The 17,544-nt window shown below is 40.9% G+C and overlaps 1 protein-coding gene across 1 annotated transcript in view; it reads right to left on the bottom strand.

Moving 5' to 3' along the window:
* Positions 1 to 429: 429 nt before the first annotated feature.
* Positions 430 to 17,544, bottom strand: part of ppp2r5b (protein phosphatase 2, regulatory subunit B', beta) — a 44,523-nt gene continuing 27,408 nt past the window's right edge. The window contains exons 6-13 of the mRNA XM_051428939.1: positions 16,939 to 16,998; positions 13,292 to 13,400; positions 9,652 to 9,705; positions 8,628 to 8,678; positions 8,271 to 8,390; positions 7,990 to 8,117; positions 7,150 to 7,251; positions 430 to 5,096 (exon numbers count right to left, since the gene is read on the bottom strand). Of these exons, the coding sequence (XP_051284899.1) occupies positions 4,859 to 5,096; positions 7,150 to 7,251; positions 7,990 to 8,117; positions 8,271 to 8,390; positions 8,628 to 8,678; positions 9,652 to 9,705; positions 13,292 to 13,400; positions 16,939 to 16,998 (862 nt within the window). The 3' untranslated portion in view covers positions 430 to 4,858. The remainder of the gene's footprint in view (positions 5,097 to 7,149; positions 7,252 to 7,989; positions 8,118 to 8,270; positions 8,391 to 8,627; positions 8,679 to 9,651; positions 9,706 to 13,291; positions 13,401 to 16,938; positions 16,999 to 17,544) is intronic.

Genomic DNA, 17,544 nt, shown 5'->3' with positions numbered 1-17,544 from the left:
TATTGAAGAGACAAAAGAGGTGACACAAAAACCAGCACAGACTCCCGGAGTGTTTTCTCAAAGTGAAGTTTCATTTTTAGCACATAGTTTTTTTTTCTCCATTCTACACCCCCCTGCAATGTTACGTACAGTAGTAAGCCTCTCTACATTCAAACCCCCCCCACCGCTGTGTTGGTCCCCAAAATATACATTTTCTTCTTCTTCTGCATCATCTTTATCATCTTCTCTAAGGTTTTTCTTCAACACAACAAACACAGACCATTGGGCAGACAGTGCAAATCTAGAAATTCAGTGAAATTGCTACGTAATGCGGTTGTAGGTTTCGGTAACATTATATTGTCATTCTGTTACTGTTGCTCTGACTTATTGCCATTCTATTGTGTCTAACTCTATGTCTTTTTTTTCCTCTGTCTTTCTCCTCCTCAGCTCTTTTTTTTTTTTTTTTTTTTTTTCAAATCTTTACTGGCTGCTTTCATCCAGTCCATTCACACCACCCCTCGGAATTAAAGCATTTGTTTCAATCTGGCCACATGAAAGTGGCCACAGAGAGGAAATGTGAATGCGAATGAAACCAGCGTTTGATGGCCGTCTGTGAGGCGATACCAGAGCTCTCTACGGACACTCTCTTCTCTCGCTTCCTGTTCTGGAGCAGTTCTAGAATGCACAACAGTATTCTAGAAAGAGGAATATCACTGTTGATTAATATAATTGAGGATTCTAGAACAGTGGGAGCTGGGGGTTCTGTTCCCCCCCCCCAGAGTCAGCTGAGCGACTGACAATAACAATCAAGAGGGTTTGTGAGTAAGCTAGCCAAAACAAAAATCATAAAGTAAGCTGAGTTTTATGACAGCGAGGTCAAGTTTTGTCTCTGTTCAGCTGTGTTTTCTGAGTGTTTTCTTCTGCCTGAATCAAAGCAATGTTTCAAATCAAATGGGAGCGTTTGTTTTTCTTGCCTGCCCAGAGTGGCCAGCCAGGTGGTGTGTGCAGGTGTAGGTTTTTCAGGTGTTTGCTTGTATGAGGCTGCTATCACACCTAATCCATCAGTGCATTTTCTGTTGCTGCCACGGAGCGCAACCGATGCAAATGTGCGCGCTTTACGCCTACGCTATGTGCAGAAACAAAGAGAAAAAAAAACAGGTATATGTCAGTGGTTCCCAACCTGGGAGTCGGGCCCCTTTAAGGGTCCTAACATTAATCAAAAGGGTCACAAGCTAAACAAAATTCCTCAAATTTTTTGCTCTTTTGTATCTTTGCTTATTTGTATATTTTGCCGCTGAAGACCCTACAACCAAAACTGAGAAGGAAAAACACTCTTTGGTTTACTTGCTCGCAACTCATGTCCACATAAAGGAGTCACAAGTAGACATGTAATTTGTAATTCGCAAGCTAAAGGGTTGGGAACCACCGGCACATTCGTAACTAACTCCTAACTCAGGTTCCAAATTCTAGCCTTTTCCAGAGCTTTCCATAGTATCTTCCAGTCTTCATCAGCATATGGAGTTTGCTCAGTTTTCCTCATTCTGAACACCAGTTACCAGTTGACTGACGTTCCATACGTCAGTCAACTGGTTAACTCCTGCCGACCGAGCAACCCCATCCCCTGATGAGGACCATGACATGTGATTGTAAGCTGCAGAAAAATCCAGTAAGTGGACCTTGAGTTAATTTTTTTTTTTTATGTCAACTACTCACATGCACAAATTTGACAATATTTGGTTTCTGGTGTGACTGACAAACATGTTGGAAGCTATAACCTGGATGTTGGATGCGGAAACTGCAAATGAAGTGAAATTCAAAGCTGTAGCGTCAACGTTTGAAAGCAACAACCTCTTTTGTACAAAGGAGCAATGGCAGATTAACTGTGGGTGTGACCGCAGCCTGAGAGCATCAGAACAAGTCAACCAAACTCAAATCAAATTTAGAGCATTCAAAAAAACCTGGAAATTTGGGGGCAGAAACGCACCACTGTAAGATTTATGCCACTCAGTAAAACTTGAAATGCCAATCTGAGCGCTGCAAGCAAATGGATTTCAAAACCTTGTTGACTCAGGCACGATTAGAAGTTTGAAAAACTGCTGGTCTGAAGGGTTTCTGAATGTTTGGTTACGAAGCAGCCGACAGGTAGCTCTGCGTCTCAAGCGTCAAAAACACAATCAATCGATTTGTTTTACGATACATTCGGATTCAAACCCTGTCCCTCAGGAAGGAGAGAAGGAGAGAGAGAGAAAAAGAAACAAAGAGACGACTGTTTTCTCTCGTTCTCTATCACTCTGTCTACGCACATCTCCTGCTCACCGATTCACTCGCTGGATGCACACCAACACACGCACGCACGCACGCACACATACACAACCTGACCATCATCTTCAAATAAGGTTACATTTCCTGATCAAATAGAAAATAAATAGCATCAGTATCAGTTTTCCACAAAATGAACAAGATCATACAAAAACCAAGAAAAAAAAACAACATAATTACAAAGCAAAATCATTTCTCATCAAATAAATTTACACAGAAAGTACCTTTAAGACAATGTGAATATCAAGGACGCAACAGGAGTAAAAACAAGAGTGGAGGGTAAACATTTGAGCGTGACACCCACTTCCTGTTTAACCCCCTAAAAACACACAGATTATCCTGAAAGAATGAAAATATTGCTAAAATAATTTTTTTCTGTTTTTTTCCCCTCTCTTTATCCCATCACTCTATCATAATGATCAGACAAGAATAAACAGATTTTTGTTGGTTCACACCGAAAAAAGTTATCATCGTCATGGTCGCCATCTAGCAGCGTCAGGTCTGCTGAGCCTAAAGGAACAGATGCTCCGGGTGCAGAAATCCAACTGGATCAAAGTGTTTTTCTTTTCGTCTGAAACACTGTGGTGCATTTTGTTTGTTCTCCACTAACCTCTGTGCTGGGTGGGGTTTACTAGTATGCTTGGATACGTTTTTGGTTCGAAGTTGGGGGTTCTACACTTCAACTTTGTGTAATGTAATCTCGGCATATGAGTACATTTGTAAAATATTTAACCAAAAAAATAATTGTGTGCCGCAACATAAAAATCAAAGGCACCTTGTGGAGTTTTTCACCACTAGTAGCGCTATGGAGTAAAGTTTTTATGATCGGGTCCCCATTATGTTTGTATCGCACACAAGGTTGCACATGGATATGATTCACATCATGCTGATTTCATGCTATTCCACTGATCGACAGTTTGTGGCGCTAATGTACAAAGAAATGTAGCAATATGCCAACAAAGGCAGAAGAAGACTGCTAGCAAGTAAACATGGATGTAAACAATGCAAGTTAAAATTGACTTTACAAATGTTTTATGAGGAAGGAAATGCAATTCAGCACATTTGAAAAAGCCTCATGGATACACACAATGTGTTTTGGTGAGTAACACTGGATGTAAACATAACTTTGTTTCTCCACAGGGCGCCTTTAAAAGGACAAAATAAAACATAGCAACGATCTTTAAACATGGAATGTTTGGGGATTTTTTTTTATGAAATACCCCTTTAAAATACACCCACCGCACCACAAACATCCCAAATTTCAAAAGAAAAGAAAAACAGCCACCACCAATCCAGTTCATTCCTCCCCTCTTTAAGGTCTGTTAAAGGGGAACTCCGCTGAATTTCAGCACTCACATTATGGCCTCATACAGTTAACGTGTGATGTGAATTCAGAATTCGAGCCGGCCTTCCCCTTTATGGTATCTGCTACACTAGTGTTTCTCCCATAATACACTACAGAAATATCCAGAGACATATGTATATATATAAAAACATTATCATCATCATCAGTAGTACTTAGAGTAGAGTAGAGTAGTAGTAGTAGAGTAACAAGTAAGAAGAAGGAACAGTATTGTACTTTATATCATTATCATCATCTTCATCAGTGGTTATTTAACCTTGAGGGACTTTAGGCCTGTCCTTTGGTGGAACCTGACAGAATGGGAGAGGAGTTAGCGCCAGAACCAGCTGTGTGTGTGTGTGTGAGTCTGTGTGTGTGTGTGAGAGTGTGTGTCTGTGTCAAAAAGAAACTGTGTGAAATATATTGGTGCATCAATAGATTGTTGGTGTGTGAGATCTGTTTGACCTGGATACACTTTCTCTCTGTAGCTCTGTCTTCTCATATTTACAGTAAATATGTACCTGTGTCTGTGTGTGTGTGTGTGTGTGTGTGTGTGTGTGTGTGTGTGTGTGTGTGTGTGTGTGTGTGTGTGTGTGTGTGTGTGAGAGAGAGGTTTTGTGTGTCTGGTCTGTGCGGCAATAGTTTTGGGACATTTGTGTGAAATTGCTTCTTTTGTTTATTAATGCTTTGTGCTATCCACGCATGAAATAAGCATCTCTGACCAAAAGATAAATACGAGGCCACAGTACAGACTCTGACTCGGTTGGTTAAATATCAAGACAAGTTAGACAAATGTTAAACTTGGTTAGTGTTGCACCAAAAGAGAAATTTCATCTCTTATTTTGAGGCTGATTTGAAGCAGGCCAGCTACCAATTCTGGGTACTGACCTGCAGTTTAATAAACCAGCCGTTAATTAAAATGACAGTCAGCACTTTTGGACGATATTCATCTTCGGATCTGCAACATAATGTGTGTACAGCAAAATTTGAACCAGTTTCACACAACTCTGTCAGAAAAAAGGTCCAGTCTTTAACTCGGATCACTGAGTTTGTGCGCTCTTTCACAAAAAGCCACCCCCTCGATGATACAAGATAAAAAGACCAGAAGAATTGTTTTGTACCTTTTCTGTCTGACCTCTCCCAACACTTTCACCAACAACCTCATGTCTTCTCCCTGTCCCCTAACCCCCGTGTTATCCAATTTCTGTGGAGCAGCACCTAGGTGGCGCTCTCCCCAGCTCCAGAGGAGGAAGAAGAGGCCCCGCTGGGCTTGGGCTCGGGCTGGTCGGAGTGAGCCGTCTGCGGGGACGAAGGGGTCGTGGGGTCCCCTCTCTCGCCTCGCTCCTGGAGGTTGCGCTGGTTCCTGGCCGCCTCTGTGAGCATCTGCATCCGGCGATCCTGGTGTTCCTCCAGGCCTCGCCACAGGTCTGCACGCTCCCTCTCTCGCTTCATCTCCCTGGCAGGCAGGAAGAAGAGAAACCATATCAGGTTACGATGTTCTGCTAAAGAAGTTCTAAACTGTGGAGCCATAAAACTTTAATAGGATCTTTCCAAATGATAAATCATAAGATAATTTAAACAAATTTATTCAATTAGTGATGGATCTGGGTGGAAATTCAAGATTCAACACTTAATTCTACTTTCCTGTGGTTTTATATAATAATTAAACTGGATTAAATCTCAAACAAATAGATGAGTCTAAGGTTAATGCAATTATTTTATCCTCAACTCTGCAATGCAAAAGACAGGTGTGGACTTGATGCTGTTTCCCTTAAAAATTAAAAAGACAACTTACACCATAAATAGGTCACTAGGGGAGAGTATATTTCCCAGTGGTCGGAAAACTGCTATTGTAACTGCAGTATATAAAACAGGTGACGGACAAGATGTAAGCAACTACAGACCTATTACTATACTCCATGCTATTTCTTCCAAGTCATCAAGGCTAATTCAGATAAAAGAGGGGAATGGGAACAGTGTTTCTTGACCTACATAAGGCCGTTGACACAGTTACTGATTCAGTATGTCTTACTCAGGTGTTTAAGTATAATCTCTGTAACAGCACATTACATTGGACAAAATCATATCTGTCAGATCACACCCAGTGTGTAAATAATGCAATGTGATTGACAAGAGCCTGTACTACTGGAGTACCACAAGGCTCCATACTAGAGCCACTGTTGTTTAGTTTGTACATCAATGATCTCCCATCTTTGTGTGATGATGTAGAGCAGGGGTCGTGTTAACCAAATATTTTCCGTCATTTAAATTTTTTTAACAATGACAGAAAAATCTCTAGGCTGATAAACACTGAGGGCGATCTACCGTAACCAGAAGTCTGATGCTGTTGCTGTTGTTGGGAGCTGTCCAGAGTGTTCTCTTTCTCCCGCGCCCACATTAGTGGGAAGACCTAGGCTAAATAAACAGACTAATTGTTCCCAGTGTGTTCTTTATTACTGAATAGCAGCAAAACAAGTAACCCTTCATTAAAGACATGAACTCTCTGTTCCTCTCTCTCTCCCACACACATATCTACTGTACACACAAACAATGCATCCTTCACATCTTGTATGTAGGTATATACTGTCTTTCTTAGCCTCATGTTTGGTTGCACTGTGTAGAAAAAGTCCACAGTTCCAGAATTTAACCTATTTCGATGGGCTTCAAGCACCGACCAGCTGGATGCACTGCTGCACAGCACCGCTCTGTGTGTGTGTTTGAGAGAATGAATGACAGAGAGAGGTAAAGAGAAGGTGGAAGGTGGATTATTGCACACTGTGTTTCTATAAGATATTAATGACTTACTCAGAACACTGCTTTGTTGACCCGCCTGCTTGAACTCATTTTATAAATACTCCTGCTCAGAGATGAGTGTATGTATGTTGTGTGCCTGAGTGTACACAGCACCATACCTCTGCTGTAGAGAGACCAGAACCAAAACCTGTGCTCACCAACTGTATCTGGAAACCTGCAGTATAGTCAGAGACTCTGCACAGAAGTGCTGAGCAGATCAGTGTTGTTCATAAAGAAACAGTTCCAACACATAACTCCCATTTCATTTCTGCTCATGTACAGCTTAATCAAACAAGACAGACCATATAAATAAGTCAGCTTTAGAGGCGTTGATAAGCCTATTTACCCTGACACCAACTCCATACTCAACTCACAGACATGAGGCTGATATTGATCTTCTCATCTCACTCTCAGACAGAAAGCTAAAATGTTGAACTACTCCTTTAAAGTTTCTTCCCCAATAGTATCCACTATCTTGAGTTTGAAACAGGGCAATGAATGAGTGGAATCATGATGTGATCCATTCAAAAGATGACCTAAGCGATACATATTTACAATGTGAAATATAATGTGACGGATAATGGAACAAATATCGTCTAAAACATGACGAGTCTTCTGTTTCTCCCTCTTGTTGTCATTGTTGTATCCAGTGACACAAATACACACACACACACACACACACACACACACACACAAAGAGAGTGAGTCACACTCACTTCTGTTTCTCCACTTTGTAGGAGGCAGTGAGGTCATCAAACAACTTGCTGTTCATCTCCATGAAGGTCTTCAGCACGTTGTAGATCAGAGACACGATGGTCCTGGAGGGGCAGAAGGAGAAGATAATGAACCTGGTCCCATGGAATTATGGGTCAGGAGATAGAGGTTAAAGTAAAAGCCTGTATTTTGGGGAGATTAACCCTCTATCAACCATATGTGTTGCCTAAGTATTAACAAGTGGGCCATTCATGAGTCCCTGGTAGGTTATTAGCTCGGCTAGTCGGCTGATAGAGGGCTTGTACATTGATCTCAGTGTTGGGGAATTACAGATTGTGGCCGCTGTGAAGCTACATGTAAAGTAATCTTTCTCATATTAAGTTTTAGCAGTGATGAAAAGTAATTAAATACATCTTTTTTATTTATTATTTTTACTTTAATAAAGGATCTGAATATCTCTCCCACCAGTATAAGCATGAGGCACAAGAATGTATGGTCCATTGGGGAGACATTAGCAAAGAGTGTTTGTTGCCCTATAAAGTTAGTACTAGTTCTCCACTTTAACTTCAGCTCTGCTTTGGACACTTTGACTGTATGCCGGCAGTGTTTGCAGGCCAACTTAGACTAGTGACAGTATAGTTGCTTTAGTCCTAAATGGAGCTCCACATATACTCGACTAAAGACCAACTGGAAGTCTCTAATATGTATTTATGTACCATCCAAACAGTAATAGAGCTTGAGGTTACTCCAAACTTGACAATCTAATCTAAACTCAAGAGCTATGAGTTCTGAGTTGTATTCGTGTGTGTGTGTGTGTTTGTGTTCATGTGTGAGCCACTGACTGGTTCCAGTGCTCCTTAGAGACTCTGTAGAGGGTGGCGAATACCAGCGGCAGGATGACTTGACAGTTCTCCTCTATCAGACTGAGGATGTATTCGTTGTTCCAGAAGTAAAGAGCCCGCTCCGCTACCTGAAACAAACACACAGACACAAGAGTTTTATTTGACTCATGTCTGCGCCCACAGTTTTTGAAGTTATCCAAGTAACTTTTTTCAGTACAGTCTCCTTCAGTGGACTGTTTTTTTTATAGTATGGATTGAATGTAGGGAGGTGTGGTGTTTACCTGGAAGTGAGGGCTGGAGATACAGGCTGCGATCTGTTTGAAGAGCGGCTCCTGGACCCGGATGAACTGAGACGGCTCGATCACATCCAGGATCTCCTCAATCTCCCCGAGGAACATCACCTAAATACACAGACACACATTGTTATAATTGATAAAGAAAGGACGGAACAGACATTCACAGGACTGCCAGTGAATAAAAAAATGTGAAGGCACTTGAATAAGGAATAAAAATACAAACACAATATATGCAGAAGTCCTACGAGGACATCAGATATTTAGGAAATCGAAATGTTTCAGCAGTGGCTAATGAGAGCAGCTGAGAAATATCAGCGTCTTTTTTATTATCAGCTCTCTCACCTCTTTCTGCGTGCAGGTTTTTGGCCAGTACTTGAGCAGCCCTCTGATGATCTGCAGAGAAAACGTGAAGCACATAATATAAATAAACACTGCAGCCATTAGCTCAACAGGGTTGCTGGCTGGCATCCATCTGTACCATCTCCATTAACTCATATTCATACTCTGGCTAGTGCATTAAGAAATATGTTGTTTGTACTGACTCTCCTTTTTTACTGCACTGATGTTTGTGAATGAACATCAGAGTTTACATTGTTGAACTATTTACAGACTAACATTGATTATAATGTCTGATGGCCATGTGACAAACAAAAAAAGGTTTATTACTACTTCTACTACTACTTATTTTTTAGTTTTGTCAATAATTTCCATCAGTTATAATGACATTCATACTCACTAAAGTAAATGCTAAAAACCAACATATTGAAAAAAACCCCGTAAGTTGAATCTCAAAACTGTGATAGATGTTTAAACGATAGTTTGGGTAAAAATATTCCCGTTCAACCTTTGTTTTCCAAGTTATTTGCTTCCAAATAACTCTGGCTAACCTGTTAAAAGCTGTGATAATGGACTTTTTGGCCACAGAACCCGCTGCAATCACGTCATTGACATATTATCACCTTGTAATGTTGATATAGCAAACAGGCTAGCAAACAGTTGTTTACTTGCTTTCAAGCAGACAGAGCAACATTAGCATTCATTTGTAGTTTTGTTTCTGGCCACCGGGAGATATTTTCTCACTTTTTAGCTCAGTTTTTGGTCTTGACCAACTCCTGATTGAAATATCTTCCTCTTTAGCTTCTAAATGCTATGTTCTGCTAGCTTATTATATGAATTGCACTAATCAATTATATTGATTAGTGCAGCTTTAAACCTTTATGATTGCCTTCAATGCTTACTTCACTGTAGTATTTCCACCGCACTCCCATTATTTGATAAATAGAAATTACAGCCAAAACCACAAAACTGAGAATTGAATTATCCTTTAACTTTGATTGGCAGTATTATAATGAAATAACAAACTTACATATTCAGTCACTGTAGCATCTTTCTCCATAAACTGCACCACACAGTAGGCCAGCTGTAAGGACAGGGGAGACATGGTTAAAAGACACACACACGCACAAAAAAAAAACACACACACACACGTTCCCTTAGGCTGTCAAGGAGACAAAGGGGATCTTAGCACTTATCCCTCAGGATTACACACTGCTAAAGATCGGAAAGACAAGTTTTCCAAGGGGAGATGTGTGTCAAAAGTGTGTATATGCGTGTATATGTGAGTGTGTGTGTGTGTGTGTGTGTGTGTGTATGTGTGTGCGTCTACTTCTACATCAGCTCTCTTCTTCTCTTATATGATCTGCAATCATTTCCTATTATTCAGCGAGTGTGTGCGTACGTGCGTGTGTGCATGTGTGTGTGTTTTGCGGTTGCCCCCTTCCACCCAAGCCGGTTGCCGTGGCGAGTGGGCACCGTGGCGACGGAGACTGTGTGTGTGTGTGTTTACTTCGGAAGGAGTGATGTCACACACACGAAGTCCCTTAAGGGCAATGTGAGATAGAGTTTAGACCTCTTGTCTCAGCCTCTCTGTCTTTCCTCGTGTCCTATTTATACCTTTGTCTCGTTCAATTTCTCACTGTACTGGTCGTTTTCATGACTTTTAGATAAGTAAGTTCAAATCATTAAAATAAAGGTATGCTGGATTGTCCATTTTTAAAGTTATAGACAGTAGAGGCTGTGTTCTGTCAGATCATTAATGGTTGTTCCATATCTTTTTAGACGGTCATTTTTAACTTTTTTCCTTCTTTTTTATTGTTTCTTTCTTTGTCTCATTCCTGTAGCTCCATTATCTCTCTCTCTGTCTGCCTGTCTGGCTTTCACATCTTCCACAGCTTTCATCTCCCCCCTTCATCTAATCCCTTTTCCTCTTTACAGTACACCTTTCTTGTTTGTCTTCTCCTCTTGCTCCTTCCCTAACTTTCCTGTCCCTCACTAGCACCACAACATGGTTACAGAAGCGGAGGAAAAAAGAGGGAGCGGAGGCTAAAAAAAGGGACCGGTGAAAGCAGGGATTGTCAAGCTTGAATAAAAAGAAAAGCAAGAACAAGAGAGGGATTAAAATAAAGATGCTGATCGGTCAAACTCTTTAAAGTATTAGCGAGGCATTAGAGAAACTGCTTGGGGTGAATATGATGTTGGATTCTGTTGTCAGGCCAGGCTTTGTGGGGGCAGGAGGCCGTTGTTAGGCTAAGGATTATGGACATTTATAGTCCTTTTAATGCTGAGATTTTACCAATATTGATTTGTCAAGTGACAGGTCAAATTAGGGTCTATATATATTCTGGAGAACTCTAAAGCTGGCTTCATGCCTGTAAATTTGTTCTGACCTGCACATCAAAAAAGTAGCCTCTGCATGCTTTTACAGTTCTTCCAACTACTTTGTCAAATAAAAACACGGTTATTCACAATCTGTGAATCATGCTGACTTACTCATAGTGACACAAAGTCGAACTGCAATTTGAATTCTTCCATTTTACAAAACAAGGATAAGCGTAAACTTCCATGTTGGCTGCTGCGTCCCAGCTCTGGGTAGCTTACAAACACTGATATAAGGCTTTTCAACAGGCCTAAATAACATTGGTTCTTAACCCTTAGCGATTAAAGACATCTGTCCATTTACAATAGTCAACATTTGGGAGGACACATCGTGCTGTTAAGTTTGCATTCTACTCAAAAAGTGGAAGCTAGCAAGCCAAGCAAACAAGCTTTCACTTGGGAAGTTGAAGCCAGTTAGCGTAGACGGCTGTTGTTGGGACTGAATCCCACTAGAAGTTTGTTTTGCTCATGCTATTTCAACACCTGCAAAGTCAGTGTTGTGCTTGTACAAATGGGGGGGTCTAGTGAGTATTAGCTGTCTGTCTTTTACGGGTCAGTGGAACAGACTGTCAAAACTCGAAGCAACGAGTCATCCTGTAACCTCTGCAGGGTTTGCTCAGATCTTTGAGGACCGGCTGAACTGCACACACTGTGTCTGTTGGAGGCAAAGTGATATTACAAGCTATTTTCAGTGTCCACCCACACAGATATTGCACCAATCAGATTATGATTGCAGACATTGTCAGTCTGAACAAAAAACGACTTACCCAGGAGAACAGTAATGTAGAGGGATAGCGCAGCAGAAACATAGAGTCTGAGTTTGATACGAGCTTAATATATAAAAGCACTGCATTTTCTTTTTTATATTTGGAGCCATGATGTGTAACCATGTTGTGGCAACATAATATAGCTTTAACAGCTGTTATTACAACTCAGCAACATGAATATAAATGAGAAAAACCATCACAGGCTACAGGAAGGATGATTCAAATGTATTTCACAGTGTTGAGAAAGATGAATAAAAGGCGCTGCTGTGATATTTTATATTGATATTTACATCCAGAAGTGGGTCACTCCTTCACAGTCACACCTACAGAGCGCAAAATTGCTGTCCACTAGCAGCAGTGTATCCCCCATGACCCTGTCAAACCGAGTGTGTGTTTGAGTGTGTGAATTATGTATGTGTGTGAACCACAGGGAGAGAGACGGGGAGGAGAAATGTAGGGCACAGTGATGCTCAGACCCAGAATACACACACACACACACACACACACACACACACACACACACACACACACACACACACACACACACACACATACATACACACACACCTCAGATGAGTTTGTGGAGAACAAACTGTACCTTCTGCATAATCAAATAATGTGTGACACAAATAAAATGCACAGGCACGCACACACAATAGACCGGCTACCATCTGTGTCATCAAATATTATGATAACCCAAACATACATAGTCAGTCAGACACACACACACACACACACACACACACACACACACACACACACACACACACACACACACACACTGAGTGCAATTCAAAGGTGAGTGCACATCTCTGCAGTATTATCTGCGACTCAACTCTGCTTCCTAGTGGTACATTTGATACATTGCAGGAATCCCATTTGAGGGATATTCATGTATAAACCCTTTCCTTGGTTTTACCCTTATATGTGCAGACATTCAAGCCAAATCTTTGTAGACACTGTTAACTGTTGCATAGACCAATCATATTTTTGACAGGACATTTTAGGGAGGCTGACAGCTAGATTACTGCTAGAGAAAAACACATGCCAGAAGCCAGAAGATAAACTACAACCCAGTATGATTCCATGAACGTTGTCTCTCTAAAAGTAGGGAGAGTAGGGGTCTCTAAAACCTACAATAAAGCATGCCTCAGTCAGCACATCCAAATCAGCAAGTATTTTGGGTTTCATTTGATAGTTTAAGTTTAGCAAGATCTCAGAGACTTTTACACCCTGGCAAACACAAACAATGGTGAAAATGATGTCCAGAACACTGGCACAAAATATCAGCAAACAGCAAACATGGAAAACAGCTTTAAGGTTCAACAAACGATCCAATAAACATCTGTCCCCCGCATGTGGCTGTCGACATGGTGTCAAACTATGTCAACAAATTTTGTTATTACTTTTGTGGTGTTACATAAAACATAACTGGGTGTCAAAAATAAAGTTTAAATAAAGTCTATCTTATCTTAATATACAAACAAATTTAAATATATGAGTATGCAGGAATATGTCACAGACCTGTGCGTGGAAGATGGAAAGGGACTTTGCCGTGTGTAGCGGGATGAGAACCCGAACCAAGAACTGCTTGTGTTCAGCCTTCAGGGGCAGAGCGAATCCATTTATGATGCTGGAGGAGAGAAGAGGAGAGGAAAGTTACACATAAACCCTCTTTGGCATGTGCACTCCTTTTTGATCGCGTTTACTTTATTCCTGCCAAAAACAAAAACATTGTGTTTGTCAGTTGGAATATGTCAAAAATATTGGAAATGATTATGAGAGTATTGATGAGTTTAAAGGACCAGTGTGTAGGATTTCGGGGGATCAATTATCAGAAATGGAATATAATCGTAGCTATGTTGTTTTTATTAGTGTATAATCAACTGTTGCCACCATGTTTCTGTTTTCAACTGCCATACATACACTACCAAATACTGACTCTAGATAGGGCCTTTTGTGGCCTCCATAGTTGCTCATTTGCACAGGGGAGGGTGAAGCGATCTGTTGCAATCTGCAACTACACCGCTAGATGCCGTCAAATCCCACACACTGGTCCTCTAAAGCTGCATCTACTTGAATTTCAGTATCAAGTAATCTTTTAATTATTGTTTCAGTGCATCAATTAATGTCTTAAAATGCAATAAAATGTCCAAAACCAAAAGATCCAACTAATGTGAAACAGAGAAAAGCAGAAAATCAATTTTGCATTCATGGCACTGAAACAATGACAACATCACATATTACTTCTAAAGTCTACCATTCACATCTGTGTAAGCGTGTGCATTCGTCTGTGTGGTGGAGTCTATTCTTGTACTGTGTCCATTTCCAAGTGACTGGACAAACGCGTGGTGTGCTCTGTTCACTACCACGCTGACTGAGATATAGGGGGTTCAGCCCACAGAGGGACGAGTATGAGCAGCGGAGGAGTGGGAACTAAACTTGGAAGCACTCATTTAGCAGCACTCTGAGCTGTTTGTCAGTTTGTATGTCTGTCTCTGTATCAGTCTACCTGTCTGTCTGCCTTCATTTTATAATTTGTTTCATATAACATTCCTTCAATATCTCCCTCCTGCTGTTCCTCTAATCTGTCTTTCTGCCTCCCTCTCACCCCTTTTTCTGAATACTTCTGTCTTCTCCCTCTCTCTCTTTCTGTACAATGCATCCTCCCTCTCCCATCTCTCTCTCCCTGTCTCTGTGTGTGGGAGGAGCTATAAATACCTCTGTTACCACCAACATGAATACAAACCTCTCTCTCTTCTCCTGCTCTCCCTCCACTTCTGACTCACTGTTCACTCACTCATCCTCCCTCCATCTCCTTGTATGCCTCCATCTCTTATTCCTCCCTCCCTTCCTCCTTCTGTTTCTCACCTTGGATTCATTCTCTCCCCTTCCTCTCTTTTCTCCACGTTAACCCATAGTTCTCAAACTTCAAAAGTCATCGTCACTCTGGCCAGGAGAAACGGTGATTATGGGAAGAAGGAAGAAGAAAGGATTCTGATTTCGTATGAATCTCTTTGTCTTTCATGTTGGGAAAAACTACAGAAACAATAGCGTCTAACTCCTGCATTCAGACACACCGCTCCAGTCTCCCTCAGTCTCTTTGACTCCAGCCCTCTTTTCAACTCTCTTCACTTTCTGCTAAGTTTAACATCAGTAAAGATTATTTAAAGGCCCTTCTGTCTTATTAGTGTTGAATAATCAAAGACAAAGACAGAGGCCTCAAGCTAGAGTCCAGCCACCACAAATCATTTGAGAAAAATGAATATTTATTGAGGTAATATTGATTTGTATGTTTGCTTTCTGATTTCTCTTCCTCCATCTTTTGTTTATTCTCCTTCCTCTTCCATCTCTCCATGTCTCGATCTTTCAGCACTATCAACACGTTTGTGTTTATGTAAGTTAACGGAAGTATGTCAACGTAATGTCATTGTTAGTTTCTCTGTCTCAAACCTGAGCAAGGAGGAGTCACGAGACTGAAACTGTAAATGCTCTCTCCTTCTTACATAACGAGCCACTGCCTAACTAGCTAGGTTGTTATGTAGCTTGGATAATTACTCACCATTAAAGTAAACAGCAGAAGCTACCTGGTTATCACACTAACCTCTGTGGCGTTTTGAGTTTTAAAATGTTCCATAAAGACACACAACTGTGAGATGAGAAAAAACACTTTGTGGCCATCAGGAGCAAGTTAAAACTGTTAATACTTGTTGTTAACTTTAGTGCTGAGTAATAATCCTTGCTCAGACAAACTACAGTGTGTCTCTTTGAATACAGCCCTTTTTTTAAAGTCTCTTCCACTTCATCTGTGTATAACATCTAAAGGCATAATAGTGTTAATATTTGATTCCCGACACTAGGACTGCCTTGAGAGAAAAGTAAATGATTTTTTCAGGGGGGGATAAATTCAGTACACGGTGTAACAGCAGAAATTGTGAAATGTGCCTTTAAGATACTGTTTTGCCTAGATACGAGAGAAACGTCATCAGACAGCTCCCAGCTTGTCTTGGGTTAGCTGAGCGTCTCAACTCAAACATAACGCTTGGATTACGTGTGGCCTCTGTTTAGTTCATGTATGATAAAATAGTAGCCGTAGAATGAGGCGTATTAAGGTTGATGTGTTAGTAATAAATGAGGAGTACTGTGGAAACCCCAGTGCCAGCGGGGCTGTGAGTTTATTGACTGTCGTCTTTTTCCACTCTCTTCAAGCTCTTCAAACCGAGAAAACCCAACCCAAACTGTTACAACAGACGCAGTAACTAACTACCTAGCCATCTAACTACAGTAGCTAGGATGTGGTGTCAGCATCAAAGTGAAGGTTGATTCAGAAAATGTTCCTCAGAGAAACCCTTTAAGCTCACCAATTACGTATGGTTTAATCAACTAAAATAGAAACTGCTTTATTGGTGTTGGTCGGCATATTCTCTCACTTTGGTAAAGCCAGACCGGCTGTTTCCCCTTCTTCCAGTCTTTTACGCTAAATTAAGCTAAGCTAGCCACATCCTGACTCCAGCTCAGTAATGGTAATGACAGGTTCATCCTCCATTTTCTCCCTGCCTTTCTTTCTCTTTATTACTGTCATCTTTCCATTCTTGTTCCCATTGATTTGTGTGCGAGCACTGGCAGAGAGCAAGACATGTTTGTTTATCACTTTAGCTTCCTTCCTTGCTCTCTCTTCATTTCTATCCTCCTCATATTTCTCTTACTGGCCTCAGAGACAAAACAACAAACTACACAAACCACTGAGTCATTTCTCATTTATGTCTTTAACCCCCCGTCTTGTTACGGTCTCTCCCTCCTGTTCCACCCCCGGCTTATAACTCATTTCTTATTCCGTCGGGCTTCATCCACAGTTGTGTTTACCCTGTAGGAGGGAGCGATAACGATAAATGAAAAATAAATGGATATTGTTTTTTGTGTGAGCAGTTCCAGTAGTGGTTATGCTTTGTCGCCATTTTTCGTAGTTGCTTAATTCACTGGGTTACCAGCTGTCTCATAAATCTGAGCAGCTGGCCAAGTACAGTATGTGTATATGTAAGTGTGTGTGTGTGTGTCTGTTCACACTCCACTCCAAATGCATTCATTAGACCATGGTATACTATAAAGTATGCTCTCCTCCAGAGAAGCAGAGTGTGCTTCCAAAGTGTGTCTGTGTGATTGTCTATACAAACCTGCCGAGGATTTCCAGAAGCTCCGCGACTCCGTTGAAGTGCTCAGTTTCATATATGAACCTGGAGACACAAAACAACACACACACACACACACACACACACACACAGAGTGACTTTTAATGATGCATCAGTAGATCATCAACTGTTTCGAGATTAAGCAAAAGCAACTAAAAGAAGGACTGTAATTCTAGAAATAGCAAAACATATTCTTAACTTCCTGTAATATTCCTGCCTTTCCTAGGAAATTGATTAACACTATGATGTACCATGTCTGAAATACAACTCTATTACCTCTGTGGTGATATCATGTGAGAGAGAAATAAAGCACAATAACAGTTTTATGCTTATATTATATCTTTTAGCTGCCAAAATACTGAAACCAGTTAACTGAGACAGACATAGAGCGCGTTGCAGCGCTGCAACTCTCACATGCTTGAATTATATTGCAAACACCACAATTCAGCCACACTTGGTGAAGGGAAAAGATGAAACATGATTGTACATCACAGCACTCTTGTTAGTCAGAGCTGTTTAACCAATCGTTTGAGGAGATTTGTGTTACAACTACACAACTCTCAGGACAGATGCAGGATGGCTGATACAGCG

This window comes from Dicentrarchus labrax, unplaced genomic scaffold (assembly GCF_905237075.1).
Source record: "Dicentrarchus labrax unplaced genomic scaffold, dlabrax2021, whole genome shotgun sequence".
Taxonomy (NCBI): Eukaryota; Metazoa; Chordata; class Actinopteri; family Moronidae; genus Dicentrarchus; species Dicentrarchus labrax.
Note: the sequence above shows the minus strand (reverse complement) of the source record. Positions and strands in the feature narration are given on the sequence as shown.